Genomic DNA, 19,193 nt, shown 5'->3' with positions numbered 1-19,193 from the left:
AACAAAAGTTGCACAAGGAATGGCCCTGATTCCCAAACAGCAAAAGGGTTGAAAAAAGGAATTTAGGCATATCCTTCTTACGGGCAAAGACAAATATCACGAAATGCTAAAGCCAAATTAATATAATAACATTCAATATTGGTACAATAGTGATCATTGCTATTAAATAATACCAAGTCTTTTTGTTCCTTATAGTCCACTCCCCAAATCCATGAGATCGAAAGCTACATCACCTGTCCTATGCAGTCATCTGTCTCTGGAAACATCTTCCTTTGGAAATTGTGTATGAGGCCTAGTTCTCATGGCAGTTCTGGAGTGGGTTCCTCCTAATAGATCCACTTTATTGGTTTTAGGTTATTTGCAGAGATTTTCTATGTAACACTGCTAAAAAATTCCAGTAACAATAGTCAATAAATTTTAGTATAACTTCCTAAATTTGGTTTTCCAGCAACTAGTTCAAGTGGTGGAAATCAGTCAAACCTAATGGAGCTAATGCTATTGATAACAGTATTATAGAATATCAACTTGTAAACCTATAGTTCACGTGATAGTTCAGAGAATTTCAGTTACATACCATTTGCTTTTACTGTCTACCTGAACCTTGTACAAGATATGGATAATGCCATCAACAGACTGAAAGAAGAATCTTAATAAGGATCCATAAGGGCAAAATAAGGATCTATGATGGAAAAATGTAACTTTCTGTCTGTTAATATTATCAGAGAGTAACTTCAAAATGGGGAAAAAATGATTTAAAACTTTGACAATTATTAATGCAATTTTACATGTAAAATCTTTAATCCAATTTTATGGATATTAAAGCATACTCAAAGTCCATATACACCATTTGAACACTTGGAAGCCAGTGATATGTATATCCTTGTTCTTAGAGAAAAATTGCCAAATTCTGTTGGACTTTTTAAAAATTTACTCTTTATTAAAAATTAAAAAACTTTTACATCTTTATCTTATCCCTCTCTTTTGAGGATATCTATGTATTTGTATCCAAAGCTAATTGTTGACAAGGTGTATGTGTGTGTATATACATACACATATATATGTATATACAAACAAAATAAAATAAACACATATATGCATTTGTATATATATGTGTGTATATATATATATATATATATACATACACATATATGTATATGTATATATATATATATATATATATATATATATATATGATTTTCATATCATCCTAAAAGAATGAGATACTTTAAGGACCTAATCTTATATATGAATTCATAACCATTTGCAAGGGGATAACAAGCTGAAAAACTTATATACCTAGTTGCTTATGATATGGATATGACCACAAATTTATAACCACTAAGGCAAAATAAAATCTTTGACTCTAAGATCTATTGTTACAAAATTGACTCAAAGATATAACTTTGATACACATTATTTATTAACAGGTTGTTCGGTTGTTTTAATTGTATCTATCTTTTTGTGACTCTATTTGGGGTTTCCTTGGCTAAGATCCTGGAGGAGTTTGGCATTTCCTTCTCTGGCTCATTTTACAGATGAGGAAAGGAGGCAAACAGGATTAAGTGACTTACCCAGAGTCACCTAGCTAGTAAATATTTGGAGTTAGATTTTATCTCTTGGAGATGTCTTCCTGACTCCAAATCCAGTGTACCACCTAGCCACTCAGGGCACGGTTTCATAAGTGATAGTAAAACTCAATTCTACTGTAAGCAAACTTGCAAGTTCTGTTCTCTCACTTTGGCTATTGGCAATCTTAGCTCCTACTCAAAGCATTTCATTAATTTTACACTTCTCTTTTAGAGTCCTTATCCTTAGAATCCTACCCAAATAGAAAGTCTCAAGGAACTTCACAGATAAGGACAATGTGAGAAGTTGGTAGTATTATTTTTCCAAACTGGAAGTTGTTATTAATATTATCCATTTTAAAGCAAAATATACCCACTAAAATATTTAACAGTTTTAAACTTTGTAATCACATTCTTCACCTGCTCCATCAGCACCTAGATTAAAAGAGAAGTTAACTTTTCTAAGATTTTTTGTTCAGTTTCATTTCAATTGGGTCTGACTCCATTTTGGAGTTTTCTTGACAAAGTTACTGAAGTGGTGTTGCCATTTCCATCTCTGGCTCATTTTATAGCTAAGGAAACTGAGGCAAACACAGTTAAATGACTTGCCTAGGGTTGCACAGCTAGGAAGTGTCTGAGGCCAAAATTGAACTTGAAAAGATAAATCTTGAAGTGACTAGGTGGCACAGTGCATAGAACACCAGCCCTGGGCAAGTCACTTAAACCCAATTGCCTCAGCAAAAAAAAAAAAAAAAAAAAAAAGATAAATCTTTCAGAGTGCCACTTAGCTGCCCCATTTCTAATGACACAATTGAATTATTCTCCAAATATCATCTTTGTCAAAGTAATAACAGGTCTCATGCAATGATGTCCCCCAAATCACAATACAAGAAAAATTAGCTCAACAATAACATAAATAGTATTATTATTATGTTATTTGACTGAAATAAGCAGAGGCTGACTTGCTCAGGATCATACAGTAAGTTTCTGAAACCAGATTTTAACTCAGATTTGCCTGTTGTATGCAATTTCCAAGTATATTAATGAAATGATTCAACAGAATTTAGTTGTTTAATTAAAATAGTCGATAATTCACCTGAGCTGAAAACTATGGAACTTAGGAAGTAAAAGTTTAGCAATTAATTGGTTTGGGGAAGTAAATTGGGTAATTCTCAAAGTAGCTCTGAACTCACATTCATATGTGCTAGGCACTGTGCTAAGTGCTCCACACTGATCCTTCCAACAATTCTGAGACATAGGGGCTATTATCTCCATTTTACATATGGAGAAACTGAGGCAAGCAGAGGTGAAATGTCTTGACAAGGGTCATACATTCTTTGACAAGGAAGTATCTGAGGCATTATTTGAACTCAAATCTTACTGACTCTAAGCCCATTGTTTTAGCTTCTGCACCATTTAGCTGCCTAATCATGTAAATTGGAAAAGACCTTAGAAATCCTCTAGTTGAATCTCTTCATTTTACATACTTGGTAATCTGAGGTCTTGATGTGAAAAGTGACTTGTCCTTGATAACAACTCCCTTTTATGAGGCATTTTAAGATACAGACTCAGAACGTTTTCATCATGACTATAGCTAATCAAGATAATTGGATAGTATTCCCATTTTAAAGATAAAGAGCTATGCTTCAAAAAAGTAACATGATTTACCCAAACACATATAGTGAGTAAGTTTCAGAACCAGAATATGTTCTCCTGACTTCAATTTCAGCATTTTTTTTTTCATGACACCATACTGCTAATTTAGACCCTAACTGAATTTTTGGGAATCCTAATAATTAATTTGGGGTATTGTTATTATTATTACTAATACAAAGCACCTCATCTGTCATGTGACTGAATCTTTATGACAATTCTATGAAGTGGGTAGGACAAATAATATCTCCGATACCGATGCAAAAACTGAGACACAAAGACATTCAATTCCATTCCATTCAATAAGCATTTGGATTGAGCACTTGCTAGGTACAGGTTAATATAATGAGCACAGGGGATAGAAAGACAAAAATGAAAAACAGTTTCTGTCTTGGAGCAGCTTACATTCTATTGGAATGTGATCTGTTCACAGAATTTGAGAAGAGAATTTGAGGAGAGAAGAGTATTATCTACTGGTAACTAGTAGGGGTATCAAAGAAAGACTTCCCACAGCAAAAAGCATAGGAGCTGAACCCAAAAGGAGACTTAAGAGGCAATGATGAAGAGGGAAGCATACAGGAAACTGTGCAAAAGCATGGGATGGGAGAGAATTCCAAGTTCACAGAAAATCAAATGGCCTTTTTGTCTGGAATATCATTTGTAAAAAGAAGCAATGTGAAGTTAGTCTGGAAAGATAGAAATCTATGTGAAAGTCTTTAAATACCAAGCTGGAAAATTTGTATTTTATCCCAGAAGAAATAGAGAGCCATTCAGGATTCTTGAGCAGGGAAATTACATGTTCAGAATTATATAGTCTTGGAAAGATTGTTTTGGCAACTCTGCGTGGCTTGGATTAAAGAGAGGAGATACTGAAATGCAATAGTCTAGAGGTGAGATGATGAGGGCCTGAACTAGGATGGTAGTCATGACAATGCCAAGAAGGATTTGGATGCAAGAGATATCGATAACTTATAAGACTTGACAACTGTATTTAGGGGGGGAAGAAAACATTTATATAGTGCTTAAAGCAAAAGTGCTTCACAAATATTATCGTACCTTATCTTTACAACAAACCTGAGGGTTAGGTGCTGTTATTATAGATGAGGAAACTCAAGTCTGAGAAGGGTGAAGTAACCTACCAAAGATTATACAACTATGAGTGTCTGAGACATGATTAAAACTCAAGTCTTCCTGGAGTATGAGTCCAATGTTCTATCCATTGCACCAAACTATTTCCAAAGAGGAAGATTTGAAAATGACTCCAAATTGCCTGTCAGACATCCAGCTAATGACAAAATCCAGGATTAGAGAGCTGATTATCTGCCTCCCAATCCAGTGTCCTGTTCGCTGGACTATAATGTTGCTGCTAGAATCACAGACTCCACAATCAATTGGGGACATTATTTTTCTAAAATCAAGTATGCCCTGAGATACCTTTGTTGACTCAAACCTTCTTAGAACCTCTCCTGATTTTTCCTTGGTTCTTTTGTCCTACAATCAGCATTCTCAGACCATGGTCTTCTTTCCCACCAGAAACCTCCCATATCAGGAGAACTTCTCTAAATAAGAAAACATACAGTGGAAATGGAATTTCTTTTCTTTCTTTCTTTCTTTCTTTCTTTCTTTCTTTCTTTTTTCATTTTTCTTTCTTTCTTTCTTTCTTTTTTCATTTTTCTTTCTTTCTTTCTTTTTTCATTTTTCTTTCTTTCTTTCTTTTTTCATTTTTCTTTCTTTCTTTCTTTCTTTCTTTCTTCCTTTCTTTCTTTCTTTCTTTCTTTCTTTCTTCTTCTTCTTTTTTTTTTTTTTTTGCAAGGATTTAGCAGATTGGGAGTATCTCTTTCTTCCTCTGACCTCACTAATGCCAATCCCTCAAATCCAGTGAGATGTAGCAAAGATGTATGCTCTTTCCTTATCATATTTTTGAGGATGCCAGAATTGTCTGATACTCAGCTTCCATGTCTCTTTCTTGAATACCCTTACCCCAATAATAAATTATAAATAAATAAAAACAACGACATATTTGAGAGGCAGAGTGATTTAGTGGTTAGACAGTTATCCTTGGAATACATGTCTGTGCCACCCCAGCTGGAGAGTCATTTAATTTCTTAGTGCCCCAGAAAACTCCCTAAAACTGTAAGATTGCCAATCTTCTTTAATGAAAGGATTCCCCCCTCCAACACAGATGAAATTGCAGATCTGAATCAAAAACAAAATCAATGCAGCATTTATGTAAATTTATAAAGCATTTTTACATATATAACCTTCTTTATTCTCATAACAATCCTGTGAGGCAAGTAATTTAACTGTCATCACCTCCAATTTTGCAAATGAGAAGGCAACCTTAGAGGAAGTGAATGTTTTATACAAGTAATATATAGCTAGTAAATGGTATTGCAAGAATTTGAATATAGATCTTCTAACTTCAAATCTAGTTTTGTTTTTCTCCCCACTATCCAAAGGGTCCAGGTATTATCGAGGCTCTTCTTTCTGACTCTGTTCTCAGGATTGAGCCATTGGGTATTTTGAGCAAAGATAAGGTCACCCTTGGACAGCTACAGAATGAGGAAAAGGCTGCCAGAGGAAAAAAACTGTGATCTTCCACTTGATTAGAGGGGATTTAAAGGAATGATGGGTTGGTATAATCTGGATGAATATTAAAGCATAAAGATGAGATGCAAAAATATATATAAGAAGAGGCACTGAGTTTTCAGTTGGTCCCAATGAAGTTTCTCAATAGCGATACTGAAAAATGATTGGCCCATGACAGTGGGAATGCTACAGCATAATGTATTGTATGAGGGAAGTTCTGAGCAGTGATAATAAAATATAGCTGTTTTGGGGAGCTCAGAGTTTCTTTCTTTGCAAGAAGATGCTGGCTTTGACTCTAGAGATATAAGTGAGGTGAGTAGATTTCCTGTGCAGACTCAAAGAAGGCCACCAGGGATGAAATAGAGCATGGAGGAGCATTTCCTAGTTTGGAAGTCTCATGGAAAGTTAAGGTTTGCTTGATTCCTAATAGTGAATCAAAATTGTTGCTTTCATCTTAATATGATTTGGGTCAGATTCTCTCTTTCCTCCTTTTGGATTGTCCCAAATACACAAAACACAGTCTATAAACAGAAGCTCCTTCTCTGAACCTGTGCCTTGGAATTCTGCAAAAGGCTAGCCCAAGCTATGGCATCTTCTAATACTCCAACACACACACACTCTCTCTCTCTCCACACACACACACACACACACACACACACACACACACACACACACACACACACACACGTGTATATGCACACATATACATTTTCCAGAAGTGCCTACCAAGGTGACTCTATGCTATCCATTCCCATACAAAGAGGTTTTTCCTCTTCCTCTCTTTCTTGGCTTCCTACTGGCACACAGGACTATTTTCAGTTCAGTTGTTTTTCAGGTGTGTTCGGCTCTTCCTGACTCCATTTGGAGTTTTCTTGGCAAAAATATTGGAATGGTTTGCCATTTCCTTCTCCAGTTCACTTTACAGATGAGGAAACCAACACAAGTAGGGTTAAGTGACTTGGTCAGGATCACATAGTAAGAATCTAAGGCCAAATTTGAATTCAAGGAAGATGATTCTTCCTGACTCCAAGCCCAGTGCTCTATGCACTGTCACCAAGCTGCTCTCACAGAATCATCCCTTTCCACTTATATTCTCCTTGCTCTCACCCTTCTTTGCTCTGTCATAATGCCTACTGAGTACAAAGTGTCTTGGGAAGGATTTTGTGTGTGAAATCTCTGTCCCTAAGGTAGAAAACATCTGTCTCTAGGGCCAGCTTTTAGAGGAAATAATTCTTTCAGGCTACTGCTTCTCTTGGAGTAAGACGTTAAGAAAAAGAAGGTAACATTTATTAAAGGCCATCTGTGTGCCCTAAGCCTTTAATAAATATGTCATTTTATCCTCACAATAATCCTTCAAAGTAAGCATTATTAGTGTCCTCATTTTCCAGTTGAGGAAATTGAGAGTTTAAGCAACTTGACTGAGTTACACAACCAATAATATTTGAAGCTAGATTTGAACTCGGGTTTTCCAGATTCCAGGTCTAACATGCTATCTATCTACCACACCCCCAGTAGTCTCAGGGCTAGCATAATAATCCCAATAGCAAATAGCTTGCATTTGCTGTATAGTATTTACTATGTGCCAGGCACTATCCTAAGCTCTTTATTATCTCATTTGGTCTTCACAATAACTTGGGAGATAGGTACTATTATTACCCCCATTTTACAGATGAGAAAACAGAGGCAAACAGCTGTGAAGTGAGCTCAAGGTCACACAACAAGAAAGCGTCTGAGGTTATATTTAAACTCAGTTCTTCTTGATTCCAGGCCCAATGTTCTATCTACTTCTACCCCTCTCAAAGCTCCCAAGCAGAAATGGATACCTCAGCTTTCTGGAGCTCTCCTGATGCCATCGTTCTAATTCAGCCAGAGGATGGAAGCTGCAGAATTCCAGATGCAACCTAGCCCCAGCTCCCCTGGTTTGGAAAAGATGATTCATGGGCCCCGGGACACTCGGGTGCCACCTCTTTGTTTGTGATCATCCCTGGCAGAGGCCAAGCCATCTTGGGAGAATGGATGAATTCAAAAAGCCTCAGCAGATCTAGAGAGAAATTGTGGACAGGGAGATCCCAAGAGGCAGGCAAGGTCATGAGGAAGGTAAAGGAAAAGGTCCAGTGAGACACTTCTCCCGATGTGAGACAAATCTCACCAATTTTCTTCTCAAGTTTCCATTGGCAGTTCTCCAAAAAGGTGAACTCAAAAGCCTAACTCCAAGTCCCCTTATTCTCTTGACCTCCTTTCCTTAGACTAGGTAATCAGTTGCCAGGGCAATGGGGTCTGTGATCCCTGCCTCCCAGGCTCCCCTTACCCTGGGTGAGGGGCTGGGGTTTTGGGCAGAGAAGGGGCATGGAGTGAGGGAAGGGGTGTTATGAAGAAGCAGCTGCTTGCTAATGCTGGGGGGAGGGGGGTGTGGCAGGGGGAGCGAGAGCAGCTGCAGCCAGGGCCTCAGCGCCCAGCTGTACCTCATTTATCCCTGGCAGTGGGAGAGGCTGATGTGGATAGAATGCTGAACAACGCAGGAATGGGGGGGGGGCAGAGATCATAAATAAGTGCCTGGTTTGTACAGATGCCTTGCCCTTCCCCCCAGCTTCCACCCCTCATCTACTCAAATCTGGATTCAGAAACTTTCACCAGGGGTATAGCAAGAGGGGAATATAGGGACCCTTATAGGGACCTTGGGCCAGAAAGGGACTAGCAGAAGGACAGAGAAGTATTGTGAGGAACAAGAACTGGGGCAGAAAGAAAAAGGGATTTAAAAAAAAAAAGATAAAAAGCTTTCAGAGGAGTGGGGTGGGATGGGACAGTAGCTCAGGGTTAATTAATGTGGTTTAATGTGGTATTATAACCTATGGGGCAATCCCCACCCTGAGGCTCTTCCACTATTTTTTATTAATTCTCTCCCCTTCCTTACAAACACCTAACACACACTGCTTCCCTCTCTCCCAGAAGGATCTTGTCCCACCCTTTCCCAGTGTCTAATTCAAAAACTCAAACTGGGCTTGTCTCAGGATCTCGACTGTGATGGTGAATGCCTGGCCTATGCAACTCATAGAAGGGATCTCTTGCCTTGTAGTAGAACTAGGATTGGCTGAGGGAGGCAGAAGAAGAAAGAGAATTCCAAACAGCTGCAGGATAGAGAAGTGCATTAAGAGTCCCTATTCAGAGTCCAGGTTGCAGATGAGGAAGAAGAGTACATATGGCCACATCTGTATGTGCCTGCAGGTCAATCACAGGAATGTACCGTGCAGTTCAGCTTCCCTCAGACACGGTTTGGAAGAGTCTGAACTGAACAGTTCAGTTTCTTCTGCCTTCTGGATCCTCTGCTGTGCCTCATTGAGATGGGAGGAGGGAAGATTTGGGGCAGAGGAGCAGCAATAGTGGGAAACAAAAAGATAGTGAGGGTTCTCTTCCCTTCTCTCCCTTCTCTTTCCAGTTTCCTACTTCCCAGGCTGCTGTCTGCTAAGTAGCTGCTCTAAGCTAATTGATCGACAGACTGATGGCTAAAGTAATAGGAAATTGATATAAGTAACTAAGTGCCTCTGGGGGCAGGAGCCAGGGAACAGCTTGGGGGAGGAGCAGCTTTGAGTCTTGGACCTCTTTTGCTATCCTAGCCTGGGTCCAGGATTACCTATCCTTGAAGGTCGTGACATATGATCAAGACTGCAGCTGTGGTCTAAGGCCTTAGAGGAGGAAAGAGGAACAATCTAATGGAGTGTCCAGAGATCTTTTACACGTGGATGGGGATTGCTACTAAGGCTCCTGAAATGATTCTCCTGAAAACATTTTCAAATGTCTGTGGCTCTGGGGGAAGAGAATTGTATGTTAAGGATTAAGGCTAGAGATGGAAGGAACAGAGCTTGGTGCCAAATATGAGAGAAAGGGGATAGACCCAAGTGTAGAGTTCAAGATAAAATAGCAGGAACAGCATCTGAATTCTGGGAATGAGGGGTTCAAATATCTAATGATGGCAGCGTACTTTATTTAGGTTACCTCTGCTTTTGCTTCACCACCCCTGAAACCTGATGTTCCATCTTAATTCAGCTCTTCAGTAAAATTCTATAGAATAGAATTCTTGGGATCCCTTTCCCCCATATAGCTGCTTGTACTCCACCCTCATCTATTCCTTTCCTTTCCCTGATAAGAGCTGAGAATAAAGTGCGTGTGTGTGTGTGTGTGTGTGTGTGTGTGTGTGTAGATAGTTGATATATTTAATATATCTATACACACATACACACACACACACACACACACACACACACACACATACTCCAAATAGATCAAATGAAATAATATTGTAAAGCACTTAAAACAGTGTCTGGCATATTGTAGATGCCTCAGTCCTATGTCTGGGGATTTTCTAGTTCCTTTGGGCCAGGACTCTGGGGGGAGTGATCTAAGCAATTGATAAGGTTGGGAAAATAGTTTTAACCCACACTAAATTAAGGGATGAGCAGAGGATGAAGCTGGATGCTAGCATTTCTGGGTTCTACTGCTAATCTCTCCCTCTTTGCTTTTCATGTCTCATCTCCCCACTCCATCCTCCAGTATTTCTTGCTCTGATCCCACCTACTTCTTAGTTGGATTCCTCTTGTAATATTCATTGCCAAGATTTAGCACCTCCCTCTGCTGCTGGAACCACTGGCAGAAGAGAGAACCACTGGCATTAATGTGTGCAGGGTTTCTGTCTATGCACATCTGGATAGCTCCGTAAAGAAGTATGTGATGGGAATGCAGTATTTAAATTCATGTCTTATGGTCTTCTTCCATTCCCAAGATTTAGGTCCTTTCACCCACTACTTGGCTCTTTTTCCCATATCATAGACTCCTTCACTAAATTTTCCAGTGCCTTATCATGGCAGGGCAGTGACCCTGGGTCCTTTAGAACCATGCCCAACGAGCAAAAGGCCTGGCAGAAGCTTCCAAGTTGAAAAAATTTTGAGTGCAGGCTTGGCAGACTATGATCAGGAGAGCAACTTAGCTAAGTTCTAGGAGGTTCATCTACAGAAAGCCAGCCACCAACTAGTCCTGAGGATATGTACTTCAACTAAATTCCACCTTTATCATTCCATAATATGCCCCAAACTATCATACTTTTTATACATTGAAATCACAAAAAAAGAGCTCTCTTGAAAAATTGTCAGAATGTGAATAGGACTCATCATAGTCACACCATCCCACAAGCTGCTCCCCAGATTCCCTTTTCTTTCTTTAATTTATTTATTTTAATTAATATATTTATTTAAATTTCTTTAATTAATTAATTTAAATTTCTTTAGGGAATGGGTTAAGAAGTATGATTCATTTCCTTAAGATCCATCAAGGCCTTTAAATGTAAATGTTTCCCAAATCTATCCACTCTGGGATAAAAAGGGAGCCTTGTAGCCAGGTAAATATGGTATTTAATGAGTGACCATGCACTTATCCATGTGCTCTGAATATGTTTTGACTGTTAGAGTATCAGATTCAGAAGCAATCTTGCCAGATTAGAAGTCATGTTGCTACCCCTATAGCATAGCCTGGCCAGCACAGGGCTTTGTAAGGCTTCTGGACAATCACTAGGGATTTATGAGTGCTTATGTGTGGATATACATGTACCCAATAAGGGGAGAGTATTCATATGCATAAACCTCTGCACATATGACAATAGAAGCTTGTGAATGCGTATTTTACTGGGGGAGAGTATATCAACATTTTTATACATTACTGTGTGACTGGGAAGATGTGTATGTGTCTGTAGATATACCTCTATGCATAAAGAAGGATGACAGACTCTCTAGCTGGAAGAAACCTCAACCCACTCATTTTATAAATGGAGAAACTGAGACCCAGACAAGTTAAGTGACTTACCTAATGTTACATAGGTTTGTAAGTGGCAGAGCTGGAATCTGAACTGAGGTTTATTTGGCTAAAATCTATCTTTCTACAGTGTTCACCCGTTATAACATACCTCCACTCACAATTACACATATTAACAATCTGTCAGTTATACTCCAAAAGCAGGATTCTTTCCTTAATAGCACACACAAAACTCTGTGTGTGTGTGTGTGTGTGTGTGTGGTGTCGTCGTCGTTGTCGTCGTCGTAGTAATAACAGTAATAATAGCAGTAGATGCCATATGTATGTAACAGTAGTAATAGCAATAGATTACATATGTATATGTACACTTCTATGCACATAAATATGTACGTTTTATGTAACTAAGAGAATGTATGTGACAGTGTGTATGTGACTTGATATGCTTGTGTGTGTAACTGTGGAGGTGTATGTAAGATGATGCAAGTTACAAGGAGGCAGATTTCAGCTTAATGTAAGGAAGAATTTTCTAATGTAGGTATTTAATAACTGAGGTATCTGAAAATAAAATTAAGTTTGTGAGTTTTCCATCAGTAGAGATTATTAAAGTAAGGTCTGGAAGACCCCTTTTCAGTAACTTTGTAAGGGAAATTAGTTTGTGGGACAAAATGTTAAACTAAAATGAATTTTAAGGTCCCTCTAAAATGAATTCTATTATAAAGATTTGTTATAAAATGAATTTCTATAAAAAGAATTACTTCACTTTAGACATTTCAAACATGGGCTGTACTATTATAACTGGGGAATTGAGAAGGTGGAGAGCTTCTCTTTATATGTAATTGTGAGAAAGCAACTGTATGTACATGGATTAATGTTTGTCAGTGGACATCTGTCCTGGTCCCAGAGCTGCTTATATTTGATGGCTCAGAACCAGAAAGATGGAAAGAAACAGAGACATTGAAAGGCATACAGCTGTAAAGAGATAAGCTCTAGATGGAGAGTCACATGGGATGGCAAGACTTCCAGGCCTGGAAAGGGGATTGCAAGGAGTCTGTAATAAGGAGCATTATTGAAATTCAATGTGTATATTGAACATATACTCTCTGTGCATATACTATCAGTATGTCATTGTGTATGTGCTCTGAACATGGGATTGTGGACATGTATTCAAGTGAGTACAGCTCTTCCTTTATCAGTTGCCCATCTATCCAACCCCACAGCTTAATCTCAGAAGTATATATCCCTGAGAAGCTGGGGAAAGATGGGACTTGCTATTGTCCTGAAAAGTTCAGAGCTGTTGGGCCACAGAAGGTCAGAGCCACCATTGGCAGATAATATGGGGGTAGATCTGGGAAGAAGGAATCCATTAAATGGAAAGACAGCAAGAAAAAGAGGGGAAAAGGCAAAAAGAAGGATGGATAGTGGTAAAGAATGCAGGGGAGGTTCAGTGTCTCTGCACTCTTGTGCAATGCTTGTATTCTATTAGTTTGTATACTATGCGTCTCTCACACAGATGTTGGGGGGATGCAGGAAGAAAACTTGCGTGTCTCTGGTTAGGAGGGAAAGGTTATGTGTACAGGGTGGAGAGTGCCTACATGCCCAAGACCAAGAGCATTTACTATCAGTAATGTTTATGTGTGGCGTGTGTGTACGAGAATCCATTTTCCCCTCCTCCTCAGTGTATTCATTTAGTACTGACTCACAATAAAATCCCAGTGCCAAATTCTCTAAACTCCATTCTGTAAACCCTGCCAGTAGTAGTAGAAGTTGGGGAGGTGTGGGGGGGTGCACGCAATGCCCTCTGGTGATCATAGACAACATACCTCTAGATGAGTATGGAACTTTTGATATGCAGAACACGAGAATGAGAGCATGGGAGAAAGGTAAAAAGGCAAAAGACTATGGCTGCCCTAAATAGTTTAGTTAAGAAAATATAACAGACTCTGAGAATGATTAGAGAATTTCTGTACTGTTCACTAATTGTTGTGTAATCATATATATGTTTGGGAAGAACAAACTAAAATCCTCAGTGGTGATGGTTTATAGAGTATCTGAATAGAGTCTCTCTTTCTCCTCCCAGGAATTTTTTCTTCACTTTCTCTTTTTTTGTTTCTACTTCTGTAGCTCTTTGTATTTTTTGATGTCTGTGATTTTCCATGTTTCTAAATCTACTCCTTGTACATCTTTCTAGTTCTATTATTTTGCATTTCTATGTACTCCTTATATCTCTTCATTACTTACGGTATCTCTGCTTTGATTTGCTTTTTCCTCCATTAAGTCTTCACTTCTCAGTCCCCAAGGAAACTAAAGCTAAAAAGCTACATTATCTATGATAGAACCCAGACATCCTGGATCCCAGCCACTATCCAACACAGAGAATCCCTAGAAGTTCGGTTCCTATCACTCCCAAACTCCCTATCTTCCCTTCAAAATTCTGGCAAAACTCTGAATGCAGCTAGAAGAGATAAAGGGTTACAAAAGAATGAGGGAGGAACAGAGGGAAGGAATAAACAACTTTTTAAATAAATAACCCTACTTGTTAGGCAGAATAGAGCTGGGGATTCTTTTAGCATCTACCTCTTTCCACATTGACACAGCAGAGCAAGAATTAAGCAAGAATTAATTCTCTCCATCCCAACCCCCAACCCTTATCACTATCCCAGCATCAGAGACTAGGTTTGGCAGCTCAAGTTCCTCCCCATTGGCCTGAAGTAACCAGAACCTCTCTGAGGGACTGGAGGGTCTAGAGGGCTAGAAAAGAGTGGATTGAGGCCTGATAGGAGCTAAGAACCCCTAGAAGGGGAGAGCTGGATATGTTGGTCTAGGGGTCTGAAAGAATGAATGAAGGACTAAAAACCAAGAGAATGAGGAAGGGGCTAAAGGGTAAATAGGAACACTGGGTAGAACTCAGTTTTGGTTCTCAGATCTCAGATCTCCCAGTTAGGCCCCTGCAAGTTAGGATAAAATTTCTATAACTGATGTCTGAAAGACAGTAAAAATATGGGAGGGGGGGATGATGCAGGCAAAAGAGAGATGGAAGAGCAGTCAGGAAGCTTCTTAGGTGATTGAGGGGGTTTTACTCCCACCTCCGCCCCCTCATGCCAGGAAATAGCTACAAATGAGTCTGTGGTCACTGAAAGACTCCTACTAATGGATCTTTGGGCTGCCCTAAAAGCCACACGAGGAAAAGGGAGGGTAAGGAAAGAGGGGAAGGCATCAGTTGGATTTGTTGTGGGGTGGATGAGAAGAGAAGAAAGTGTTCAGTAGAAGGGACTAGAGGGATTAGAGAAATAGGAGGGAAGTTATGAGAAAAGAGATAGATTAGCTTCTTAGCTATAGGAAGCAGTTAGTTAAGTGCTGTGACTTAAAAGGAACTGGAAACCATGGGCTCAGAGGAGGGACTAGATCAGATAAAGATCCACAGAATGACTACTTTAAGGCTTTTTGAGAGTGATTTAATTCATAACCTTGGTTTTAGAAGTTTGGGGATGGGGAAAAGGAAGAGGGATTTGCTGAGTCAGTTATTGACTAGGTCAGACATTTAGATGATTATTGGACCAGTCCCTACCCTTTGTATTTGGGGGAGGTAGAAACAAGGAGCATTGGTCATTAAACAATTGGAATCCTACAGAATTGCTCATTTGTGTGAGAGGATTGGAGTTGTAAGGGGCCTTCTCATGTCCCATTCCATCCCTTAACTGAAACTGGTAGATTGGAGTGAGTGAGGGGGGGGCTGTTTCCTTTTCCACTCTGCACCATCTCCCCCTTCTTATAGTCCATCAATTATTCAGCAGCATAGATGAGTGAACGGCTCTGCCTCTTTCCCAGCTCCGCCCCACATTCCCTCCCTCCCTCCCTCTTCTCCTGAGACACTCCCCACTAAGGGCTCAGGCATAGGCAGCCGGACTGCTTTGGGGCATGCTGGCTGGCATTTCCTATTAGCCCACCCTTGGGCATTTTACCCCCTTCTCTTCTTGCTCCTCCCCTTTCCTCCTTCCATCCTTTCAGTCCCAGGGTCATCATCTCCCTCCCTTGATCTCCCAGAGATGCCCATCCAGATTTTCTGCTCTCTGTCTTTCTCCTCCGGTGAGGACTCGGGGGCTGTAAGGGACAGCTGGAGCCCCAACCAAGAGCAGCAAGAGAAGTCTGAATCTGAGTCAGAAGAGGAAGAAGATGAGGAGGAAGAGAAGGAAGCAAAGGAGGAAGAGGAAGGCTTAGCTATAGACTTGGTGGCCTTTGCTAACAGCTGTACCCTCCATGGGGCCAGCCACGTTTTTGTGTCAGGAGGCTTAGGGCCACGCCAAATGTTATGGGCTATAGCTTTTGCCCTGGCACTGGGTACCTTTTTGTACCAGGTAGGAGATCGGGTGACCTATTACCGAAGCTACCCACATGTGACACTGCTGGATGAGGTGTCCACTTCTGAGCTGGCCTTTCCAGCCGTTACTTTTTGCAACACCAATGCCGTGCGGCTGTCCCAGCTCAGCTATCCTGACCTGCTCTACCTGGCCCCACTGCTCGGGCTGGAGGATGGGGAAGACCCTGGTGTGCCCCTTGCTCCCCCGGGCCCTGATGCCTTCTCTGGGGAGCCCTTCAACTTGCATCGTTTCTACAATCGCTCCTGCCACCGGCTGGAGGACATGCTGCTGTACTGCTCCTATCGAGGGGGGCCCTGTGGCCCTCACAACTTTTCTGTGGTGAGTCAGGGTCATTCCCCTTCATCCCTAACAACCCAGAGAGCATGGGGCCTGTCTTCCCATTAGCAGCATCATCCCAATGGCTTCTATTCCAGGTACATCTGGTCTGTGTCCAACAAAACTCCTTCTATGATGCCTTTACCTCAAGAGAGGGTTTGGTTCCTGTAAAAAGGATGTGTAAGTTTTGCCCTCACGCCTAGTCCATCTCTCAATGATAGTTCTGTGTTAGGGGCTTTGGAGCAGGGCTTGAAAGTAGGGATGTGAGAAGGGAAGAGAGGAGGGCTTAAAAGCATAAAAGGGGGAGTCTGAGGTAGGGATCCTCTGAGGTTTGTCAGTACCCAGGAACTTGGCAGATGAAGGGAGGACAGAGGAACAGGAAAGAAGAATCTTTTGCCAGAATCCATTACAAGGCAGAAGGAGGAGAGAGAGTGGGCAAAATTAGTTGTTCCCCTCCCCCATGGCATCAAGACCAGAGACAGTGACTTCTTGGACACTCATGGACTATATGTATATATTCTTCCATTTTTGTCTCAATGCTTTTCCAAACTTGTTCCCCTCAGATTGTGTGTGTGTGTGTGTGTGTGTTTCTGTGTCTCACAAGGTCAAGAGTATATGTGAACAGTAATGGAATATGATCTTCCCATGCTCCATCTGCAGCTATTCTGAATCCTTGGGGAAAGAGTGCTTAATACTAGCTACTGGGAATCATTCAGGTTACTGGAGTCTCACATTCAGGAGGAATCCCAGCCTCAGTCTTGTTTAAAAGTTCCAAAATCTATACAACTCATATGGTCAAAGGTTACCACATCACCCGTCCTCTCTAAAGACCAAGTTATTTGACATCCCAAAACATTTCTTTTTTCTTTCTCTAAAGTCTAGCTTCAAATCTTTAGCAGGAGGAGTAGGGGATGGACAAACTCTGTCACTCAGAAAGAATGGAAACCTAGTAGCAGTGCAGTTATTGCGTTCCCAACCCCTATCCCAGATAGATAGAAACATAGGAGTGGAAAAGAGAGGATTTGGGGAGAAAGATTATGTCAGTGCTTAGACATAAACTGACACTTCTCATCAGAAGCCACCAGGTGGCAGCAGTATCTCACAGCATCATGGCCTTAAGTATAGGTCCTAAGCAGTGACACCGGAGCTCAAGATTCTCAAATAAGACACTTTTACCAGAATTGTAAAATACTAAAAATAGAAATACTGTTAGAAATCATCTCATTCTTATTTTTTATTTAAAAATATGTCTTATTGATGCCTTTTGTCTTCATATAAGGTTATTTCTCAACACTTTCTAGAATGAATGATCCCTTGTGACAAAGAAAAGCAATTAAGCAGAAACATATGATATAGAGACTGTAAACAATATTCTGTCCTGGTAGTCCCTCACCTCTCTTCTGTGAGGGACCTCTCTTCCTTGGGAACTTCATTGGTTTTTCTGATATTCAGAGTTCAATTTCTTTTTAGTAATCTTTACATGATTACATTTCTTATGTATAATAACCTCTCAATTCTGCTCACATTTTACTACATCAGTTGATACAAATCTCTACATTTCCCTGACTTCTTCAGTTTAACGCATCTTATAACACCAGAACATTATATTTTACATACGTATGTGTGTGTGTGTGTGTGTGTGTGTGTGTGTGTATACACACACCTTCCATTTTTTTTTCCCAGGCATTTCCCAATTTATGTCTAGTTCCTTGCTACCACAAAGAGTGCTTATATGAATGTTTTGATACATACAGGACCTTAATTTCTTTCTTTGAGTTCCTTGTCCTTTCTCTGCTCCCCATTCTATAGATCAAGAAAGTAGGGCCTAGGGAGGGGAAATATCAAGCTCAAGGTCACACAAGTAAATGACAGATCTAAGTGTTTGTGAATTCTGGTTTTCTGCCTCCAAATTCTTTGCTTTCTCTAGGATACTGAATTGCCTTAGCAATACCCAATAATCTTCTGTAATGTGCCAGAATTCTGGAGAAATTCTTACAACAAGGTGTTAACTTGGTGGAATGGATTCATACAATGGTTATCTAGTTTAGCATCATGGTTAATAGTTCTTTAATTCAGTACATGTACTTAGTACTTAATATAGTTCTATCAGATTGACACCTATTCTACATGATTCAAACCTACAATGATGTAATTATAATAGAGCATATAAGCTGGGACAAACTCAGCCAGAGACATTCATTCCATCTTTTATCTTTGTGGTGGCTGGAGGCTGGAGCACACTCAGACATCCATTACAATCTTCCTGACAGAGTAGTCAAGGATACTTCAGGTTGCAACCATGCTTCTTCTGGGTTTGGCTAGTAAGTCAATGGGTTTTGATTTGGGGTTAAGAGGGAAGAATTTAGGAGGCTCAGATAATATGATTTTCTAGCTGGATTTTATCCACATAATGAAAGAGAACAGTATTTTTCCTAGCTGTGGGAAAGGAGAGCAGAGGTGTCTCATGGCTCCCTGGATCCTGGGGCCCCCACTCTTCTGAGGATGGGATTAGGAATCAGCAAAGAAATGATGTTCTTCTTTCTCTTATCCCTGACTCTACTGTACTCATTGCTTCTCTTCTTTTCTGAGCTCTTTTTTTTTCTAATGGTATTTTATTTTTCCAAATACATACTATCTTTGTATCAACAATCACCTTTGTAAAACCTTGTGTTCCAAATTCCTCTCCCTCTTCTTCTCTTTTCCTCCCTCTCCAAGACAGTAAGAAATTTAATGTAGATTCAACATATGCAATTCTGATAAACATATTTCCATATTTATCATGCTGAGCAAAAAAAAAAAGTATATCAAAAGGGGAAAAAATACAAGAAAAGAAAAAAAAACAAGCAAGCAAACAACAATAGCAAAAAAAAAAGTGAAAATACTGTGCTTTGATTCACAT

The 19,193-nt window shown here is 40.0% G+C and overlaps 2 protein-coding genes across 6 annotated transcripts in view; one reads left to right on the top strand and one right to left on the bottom strand.

Annotated features, from left to right (window-relative positions):
- The window catches only part of RACGAP1 (Rac GTPase activating protein 1), a 284,478-nt gene that overhangs the window by 73,946 nt on the left and 191,339 nt on the right, over positions 1 to 19,193 (bottom strand). The gene's annotated exons all lie outside the window — the stretch shown is intronic.
- The window catches only part of ASIC1 (acid sensing ion channel subunit 1), a 32,284-nt gene that overhangs the window by 4,400 nt on the left and 8,691 nt on the right, over positions 1 to 19,193 (top strand). The window contains exon 1 of one of the 5 annotated variants that reach the window (XM_074270420.1): positions 15,422 to 16,297. The exons of 3 other annotated variants lie outside the window; for them this stretch is intronic. In XM_074270420.1, the coding sequence (XP_074126521.1) occupies positions 15,647 to 16,297 (651 nt within the window). In that variant the 5' untranslated portion in view covers positions 15,422 to 15,646. Of the gene's footprint in view, positions 1 to 15,421; positions 16,298 to 19,193 lie in introns of those variants that run through there. One more of the 5 variants, XM_074270417.1, reaches the window with a different exon arrangement.

The sequence above is a fragment of the Sminthopsis crassicaudata genome, chromosome 5 (assembly GCF_048593235.1).
Source record: "Sminthopsis crassicaudata isolate SCR6 chromosome 5, ASM4859323v1, whole genome shotgun sequence".
Classification (NCBI taxonomy): Eukaryota; Metazoa; Chordata; class Mammalia; order Dasyuromorphia; family Dasyuridae; genus Sminthopsis; species Sminthopsis crassicaudata.
The sequence above is the reverse complement of the archived record's forward strand: the minus strand, read 5'-3'. Positions and strand labels throughout refer to the sequence as shown.